An 8,366-nucleotide genomic window follows, 5' to 3' on the forward strand; every position below is an offset into this window, starting at 1 on the left:
AATATATTTTTAATTAAATATTAATTTATATAATTTATATATAATTAAATATATATTATTATTTATAAATACACACACAATGGAATATATATGTATATATAATATCTATAATGGAATGCTACTCAGCCACAAAAAAGAGTGATCTTTCATTTGCAACAATGTGGGTGGAGCTACAGTGTATTATGCTAAGTGAAATAAGTCAGTCAGGGAAAGAGAAATACCATATGATTTCAGTCATGTGGAATTTAAGAAACAAAGCAAATTAGAATAGGGGAAAAAGAGAGAGAGGGAGAGAGGCAGACCAAGAAACAGACAATTATGGAGAACAAGCTGATGGTTGCCAGAGGGAAGGTGGGTGGGGGAATGAGTGAAATAGGAGAGGGCGATTAAGGAGAGCACCGGCTGCGATGAGTACCAGGTGATGTATGGAAGTGTCGAATCAGTATATTGTACTCCTAAAAGTAATAATACACTGTATGTCAACTAACCGGAATTTATTTTATTTTATTTTATTTTATTTTATTTTATTTTATTTATTTTATTTATTTTATTGTATTTTATTGTATTTTATTGTATTTTATTTTATTTTATTTTATTTTATTTTATTTTATTTTATTTTATTTTATTATTTATTTGAGAGAGAAAGGGGGGAGGGAGCAGAAGCAGGGGAGAGGCAGAGGGAGAAGCAGACATCCTCCTGAGGAGGGAGCCCGATAGGAGGCTGGATCCCAAGACCCTGGGATTGTGACCTGAGCCAAAGTAGACCCTTAATTGACTGAGCCACTCAGGCGCCCCTGTTTTGTTGTATTTTTTGAATTTTAAAGATTTATTTTTTTTGAGAGAGAGGGCATGAGCAGGAGGGACAGGCAGAGAGAGAGGGAGAGAATCTCAAGCAGACTCCCCACTGAGCGCGGAGCCCAATGCGGGGCTCCATCTCATGACCCTGAGATCATGACCTGAGCCGAAATCAAGAGTCGGATACTCAACCGACTGAGCCATCCAGGCGTCCCAAGTCTCAGTTTTCTTATCTGTGAGACAGGAGAGTAAGAGCACAATCTTTCAAGGTGGTTACAAGGCTGAAACGCAGTGATGCATATAAAGGGCTTTACACAGGTTGGGGCAGAGCCTCTTGAAATGATGCATATACAACCCAAGAAGCATTCTTGCCACAAAAAATATAACCTGAATCTATTCAAGCTTTGAGATTTGTTTTCCAATCTGTAGGAAATACAGGGTTTAGAGAAGCAAGTGAAATGACAGCATAGGAAACAAAGGAAGAATGTGGGTGTTCTACGAGACAACATGTCTGATCAAAGAGTGCATATCACGAAACAAATTGAGGGTGTAGGGGGACTGTTGCAGAATGAAGTGTTTTGCTTACTGAATTTTCAAAAATTGAACACACCCATGTATCTAGCAGCTAGATCAGGAAACAGAACATTGCTGGCACCCTAGAAGTGGCTGCCCTCTTCCATTTATACATTTCTTTTTGTTAAAGATTTATTTATTTATTTGACAGAGGGGAGGGGCAGTGGGAGAGGGAGAGAAATCCTCAGGCAGACTCCCCTGTGAGCTCGGGCCCAAGATGGGGATCAATCCCAGGACCCTGAGATCATGACCTGATCCGAAAGCAAGAGCCGGCTCCTTAACCGACTGAGCCATCCAGGTGCCCCCCATTTATAAATTTCTAACGTTGAATCACCTTTGCTTTGCTGGGACAATTAGAACTTAGTCACGGTGTACTGTCTGATTCTATATACTGTTGGATTTGGTCTGAGAATACCTTGTTTAGCATTTTTGCCTCTCTGTTCATGAATATGATTGGCCTGATATTTCCTCTTTTAGTACTTTTGTTGTTATTCCTATTTCAATATAAAGGTTATACTAACCTTGGAATGAGTTGGGGGGATATTCCCTCTCTATTCTATGGATGAATTTGTATGTTTTTGTGATGAAAATTCTGTGGAACTCTGAAAAAACTGTGTGGAGCAGGAGACATTCCAGGGCGGAATTATAGTGCCTGTCCGACCAGGACCATGACTGTGATGCCAATGATGGACCCCACAGGGAGACCTGTGGTGCTTCTTCCATCTGAAATAAGAAGAGAAAAGGAGGGGAATGAGTCCAAAGTCAAATATGGGGAAACCAGGAAGGGCCGTGGGGGAAGGGCCTGGTTAAGAAGGAAGGAAAAGGCCATTGAGGTCTACTAGTGTGTGTGTGTTGTCACCACAGTGTTCCCACTCCCTCTACCAATGCATTTCTGTTCCTCACACTGAAACCCTAGCCTTGCTTTAATCTTCACATTATCTCCCCACTCCCCGGGCCTGCAGTGGCATCCTGTTTGTTGTCCTCTCACATGATGCCTCTTCCCCTGTGTCTTCTGTTCCATCACCACTGATGATCTTACAGGGATGCCCTTAACTGTCCACTCTTTACTGATTAAAGAGAATAACATTAGCTGTCTGCCTTTGAGTTTGGCTCTGTGTCAGGCATGTGGGAAATACTTTATGTTTATCTCATCTGCTACTTCCCTGCCCATGAGGGGGCTGGGTGTCATCCCCCCTGTGCAAAGTGAGCATCCGAGTGTGTAAAGGGCTTCAGTAAATCAGTGAAGGTCAGAGAGCTGGAACGTGATCAGACAACAGTTAATACCAATTCCCCAAGACATTACAGCTAGTAACAAAAACGTTAATAACAAAAGAACAATAGTTGCTAAGTTTGATTGATCTGTGCATGACTCTGTCTCAAGATTTCATCTCATGAATTCATAATAACAACCCTCACAACAGCCCTGAGATCCAGCTGTTCTTTCCAGTTTTAGAGATGAGGAAACTGAGGCTCAGCAGGTTGAACATCTTGCCCGTGGTCCAACAGCTGGTACATATCAAAACCAAGATACTAACAAGATTCGTCTGTGGAATTTTATCCACATTGCCCTAGAGGCTCTGAAGGAGGCTCCCACCTCCTCCAGGCCTGCATCCATTTCACACCCCCTGCCACAATATATACAGGGAGGAAGGGGGAGAGGTCGAGGGTCACTCACAGCTCCCATCCAGCCTGATGTGGTCACTTTTGCTGTAACTAACCAGGTTGGAGACCTCACACTGGTAATTCTCAGCATCCTCCCTCCTGACAAGGTCTATGGTGAGGGTGCTGTTGTCTTGAGAGAGAACCATTCTTTCCATGAACTTTAGACTCTGGCCATTGAAGAACCAGTGGATGGAGACCCAAGATTATTTGTGGAGCAGGTCAGGACCACAGAGTCCTTATGTTCTGTGACTATGGCATTGTTGGCCTGGACAAAGGGCTGAACCACTGGCTCTGTGGAGAAACACAGGAGGTGATGGAAAGAGAATGGGCCTGGTGACTGGGGCCACACTACTTCCTCTGAGATGCCAACCACTTCAAGGGCCCCAGCGAGCTCTGTAAAGGTGCCCCAGAGGATATGGCCCTGCTGTCTGCAGAAGGATTAGTGTCTTTGTCAGGTGACAATCTGTAAGGAGAGGGCTGTACCTCCCCCTCTGACCCTCAGTCATGTTTCTGCTCTGCCTGGATGTCTCTGTAGTATCAGCACCAGGAACCTCTTAACTCATGTGGCCAGCAGCCTCATTATTATGAGGAATTATTTCCCATGGACTTCTGTGTGATTTTCTTGAACTTTTGTGACTTTGAAAGATCAGGACTCATTCCTTATATACCTTTCCAATATGTTGGGGGAGGAGGACTCACAGCCCTTTTATCTCCGTGTCCAAGGCAGCTTCATGTAAAGTAGGGAAGCCATTTACACTGTTAAAATTTACTAGGGAATGAGAGCCGCCTGCCCCATCTTCATTACCTTAGGAATCAAAGAGTTTTCATTCTACGGGATTTCTCACTCTGAAGAAGACTCTTACTTCCATATCCGTGAATTGACTCTCTCATGGTGAAAAACTCATGTAGAGAAGAGGTTATTGTATACAGAATACTGGCACCCTTACAAATAGAAGGAAACTACTGCAACGTAATAAAGGCCCCATAAGAAACACCCACAGCTAGCATCATCTCCATGATGCAACAGTGAACCTTTCTTCTAAGATCACGTAGAAGATAAACATGCCACTTTCACTAACCATATTCAACACAGTACAGAAGTCCAGTCCAAAATAATTAGGAGGAAAAAACACAGAATACAACAAAATTGGAATGAATAAGTACATGTCTGCTTACAGATGACATGAAATTTTATGTACAAAATTCTGAAGTTTCCATAAAAAAACTGCTGAAATAATAAACAATTTCAACAACTTTGCAGGCTACAAAGTTAACATACAAAAATTACTATGTTCCTGACACTAACAGTGAAGTGTCCAAAAAAAGAAATTAGGAAAACAATTCTATTTGCAATAACATTAAAAAGAAGAAAATACTTAGGAAAAATAAATCAAATACTTAGGAATTAACTTAATTACTGAGTCAATAGACTGTATAGGACATCTGTAAGACATTGCTGAAAGAAAATACAGAGGACACAAATAAATGGAAAGACATCCCATGTTCATGGATGGTGAGACTTAATATTGTTAAGATGACAGTGTTACCCAAAGAGATCCACAGATTCAATGTAATCCCTATCAAATACTTTTTAAAAAGATTTTATTTTTAAGTACTCTCTATACCCAAGTGGGGCTGAAACCCACAACATCAAGATGAGGAGTTGCATGCTCCACTGAGCCAGCCAGGTGCCTCCCTATCAAGTTCTGAAGGAAATATTTTGCAGAAACAGGGATTTCCAAAAATTCACACGGAATCTCAGGGGCCTCAAAAAGCCAAACTTATTTTGAAAAAGAACAAATTAGAGGACTCTTACCTCCCGACTGCAAAGCTATAGTAACCAAAATAACAGGGGTCTGGTATAAAGACAGACATACAGACCAATGGAATAGAATAGGCACCCCAGAAACAAACCCTGGCATATGTGGTCCAATGATTTTCAAAAAGGTTCTCATGACCATTCAATGGAGGAAAAAAATCTATCCAACAAATGGTGTTGGGAACACTGGATATCCATGCAAATGAATGAAGTTGGACTCGATTTACACCATATACAAATATTAATGTAAAATAGATTTAAAAAATCTAAACATAAGAGTCTTAGAAGAAAACATAAAGCAAAACTTATTGAAACTGGAGTTCCCAATGATTTCATAGAAATGACACCCAAAGCAAAGACAATAAAAGAAAAAGTAATGGATTGGATCACATCAAAATGGAAAACTTCTGTGCATCATAAGACACAATCGAGAGTGGTAGCACTAGTTTTGGAATGAACAGGATATAGGGATGAAATGCACAGCATAGGAAATACAGTCAATGGTATTTTGATGGGGCTGCATGGTGACGGATAGGAGCTATAATGTGTTGAGTGTATCATAACACACAGAGTTGTCCTATCACTAAGTGGTACAACTGAAACTAGTCACATTGTGTGTCAACTAAAGTTCACTAAAGAAAAAAAGTGTCAGCAACCCAAGGATTGGAAGGAAACATTTGCAAATCATATGTGGTAAGACATTAATATCTGGATTATATAAAGGACATCTGCAATTCAACAACAAAAAGCAACTTGACCCTGAGGATGCTTCTTTCTTCCCCATTTGCAAAGCCTCCTTCTATGCATGGGACTTTCTGGAGCTGAGAAAACCCCGTCCCACATTCCAGGCTGAACCCAAGGTCTGCCTTGAAAAATCAGAGAGCAAGAAGGGGAAGCATCTACAGACACGTAATGGGAGAGTTCAGGGACAGATTAGGGATTTGCTGGTGGGAAATAACTTCTTCTAGGTTCTTTTCTGAAAGCCAGACAGACCTTCACCACAGCATCAGTACAGACACTCTAGGGATCCACCTACCAGAGACTGTGATAGTCTTGACTGTGGTCTTATTGAGGCCAGTGCCAGAGTTAGAGGCGATGCAGGTATAGGCTCCACTATCATTCCCAGTGATATTGGGGGATAAAGAGCTTTTGTGTGGATGGCTGGGGCCTCCCATTGATAAGCCAAGAATATAGTGTGGGTGGGTTAGAGTCTGCGTGGCTGAGAGCCTGAGGCTGGCCCCTTGATGGTAGTGAGAGTCTGAGGGGGAAACTGTGGGGGAGTCAGGGTCATCTGGAGCAAACAGAATAAAGCCACATGTGATGTAAACTGAGGGAAGGGGAAGATCCTGGTCTGTATTAGGGCCACAGTGTCCCTCTGAACTGGGTCCCAACCTCAATTTAAAAAGTCCCAACAAAAAGCACGCTGTATTTCCTATGCTGTGCATTTCATCCCTATATCCTGTTCATTCCAAACTGAGCCTGGGTCTGAGACAGTCACCTGTGTCCCCTCACAGGCTGGTGACCCTCTCAGGGAGGAGCAGCCTGTCCCCTCCCTGTCTTGGCTTAGGCTGGGGCGGCCTAGGTTTCCCTGGGACAAGACTCCATGGCCAGCCTGGGGGTCCGACTGAGAGTCATGGACTCGGACCCCAGAAGGATGGATGTGGCCTGGCCTCTGGCAGTGTGGATTTGGGCTGGCAGCCCAGGCCAGGTAGGAAGGGAAATTACTCACAGAGAACATTCAGGGTGAATGGGTCACTACGACCGGCACTCACTGGATTCCGGGTCTCACACTCATAGGGTCCTGTGTCATTTCTTGTGACACGGTGTATAGTGAGAGTCCTGTTGTCCAGGGACAGCTCCAGTCTGGCGCTGGCTGGGAGGCTCTTCCTGTTCACTGACCACAGGTAGCTTGTGCTCTGAGTCTGAGGTTCACATGTTAAAACTACAGAATCCGCATTCTCCACAGGGTGGGAGTTGTTGCTTGTGATGTTGGGTTTGGGTAAATCCGCTGTGCAGAAAAGAGAGAGAACATTGCCCTGGATGGTACCTGTGATTCCTTCACAAGCATCTTGAATCAGAGTTGGCATCTCTCAGCTCTCAGCCAACCTGAGTCCTTCAAAGCATAAGGCAGGTCTGTGTATCTCAAGACAAACGCATGAGGATCTGAGCCTCAAAGAATGTAAAGCCCCTGCTCTGTGTGTCTGATGCCACAGACTTTCTCCAATGTCAATTACAGAGCAGCACTGGGTCGTGGAAGACACAGGACACAGTTAGAGATAACCCTGGACCTGTCCTGGCTCTTCACTGACCTGACAGCCCAGGCTGGGGATGGGGTCTGAGCAGAAATGACACCCGGGGACACCAGGAATAAGCCTGGAGGTCAGTTCAGTACTCAGACCCCAGGCCCTGCAGGGGGCAGCTCTGCCTGCTGTTTGATAATGATGACATGAGGCAGGGGCCCCATCCATGGCAGGGCTGAGTTGAATGACCAAGCAGAGCGCGAGGGGATGAGCAGGAAGCAGGGGTGGTGAGGGATGAATGACTCATCATCTCTTCAGAGAGGCGTCCTGGGTGCAGCATCCTGGGAGCTCTGGCCACACAGGCTCCCTGCCCACAGCTGGAGAGACACCCACACCGCTCACTCCTTCCCTCCTAAACAAAAACAACTGAGTTTGTTACACGTGGACCCTGGGCTGGTTTCAGGTGCAGCGTCGTCAGGAGAAGGAAAGTCCTTTCCCTGACACCCAGTGGGACCAACAGCAACACATCAGGAAACAATCTGATCTCAAGTGCAGCCCAGGGAGGTGAGTGTCCCCACCTGAGGGGCGGTCAGGTCATTCTGCGTCTGATTGTTCATGCAGGTCACATGGTTGTCGAGTAAACACGGAGTGAGCCTCCATTTGCTCTCACTGCCCACACCTGCATCCCTCCCTCTGATGGAGGAGAGGACGGGGCTGTGTCTGCACACAGAACCCGGGGAACTCTGATCTGTCATCAGTCTGTGTGACCCTGACTCAGTGACTGTGTCTCCCTGTGCCTCAGTTTCCCCTTAATGCAGTAGGAATAACGAATTATGATCTCTACTTGACATGCCTGTGAATTAACCTTTAAACATACCCAAAACCCTGACCTCAATCTGCTCTGTAGCAGCTGGCCAATCAAATGGCATCGTGTCTGCTCCTCTGCACAAGAGAAGACCCCGAGGCCTGATTCTTGGTGGAGTAGGAGCCCCCAGGAGCGTTTCTCTGCTCTGTTCCTCCCTGGGGGCGCTGACCTTCCTCTGCATTCCCCCAAGTCCCCCACAGCACTTGGCTAACGGACTGAGAACTTCTTAAGTGCGTGCTGTCCATGCTGAATCTCAGGTGAAGGACCAGGCTCTGCCCTCCCCAGATGTGGCCCTTGAGACTGAGCACTGGCTGCTGAGCAGCTCAGGCAGCCGGGAAATGGTTGCTCCCAGTCAGCTCCGCCCAGGAGCCTAACCCCATCCTGGCACAGATGCCCCCCCCCCCCCCGCCCA

At 45.2% G+C, this 8,366-nt stretch overlaps 1 protein-coding gene across 1 annotated transcript in view; it reads right to left on the reverse strand.

The window, feature by feature from the left end:
• Nucleotides 1–1,493: 1,493 nt before the first annotated feature.
• The window catches only part of LOC103657159 (carcinoembryonic antigen-related cell adhesion molecule 6-like), an 8,823-nt gene continuing 1,950 nt past the window's right edge, over nucleotides 1,494–8,366 (reverse strand). Inside the window, exons 4-5 of the mRNA XM_040634073.1 lie at nucleotides 6,579–6,857; nucleotides 1,494–2,091 (exon numbers count right to left, since the gene is read on the reverse strand). Coding sequence (XP_040490007.1) covers nucleotides 2,012–2,091; nucleotides 6,579–6,857 — 359 coding nt within the window. The 3' untranslated portion in view covers nucleotides 1,494–2,011. The remainder of the gene's footprint in view (nucleotides 2,092–6,578; nucleotides 6,858–8,366) is intronic.

Source organism: Ursus maritimus, unplaced genomic scaffold, assembly GCF_017311325.1.
Source record: "Ursus maritimus isolate PB19 unplaced genomic scaffold, ASM1731132v1 scaffold_19, whole genome shotgun sequence".
Taxonomy (NCBI): Eukaryota; Metazoa; Chordata; class Mammalia; order Carnivora; family Ursidae; genus Ursus; species Ursus maritimus.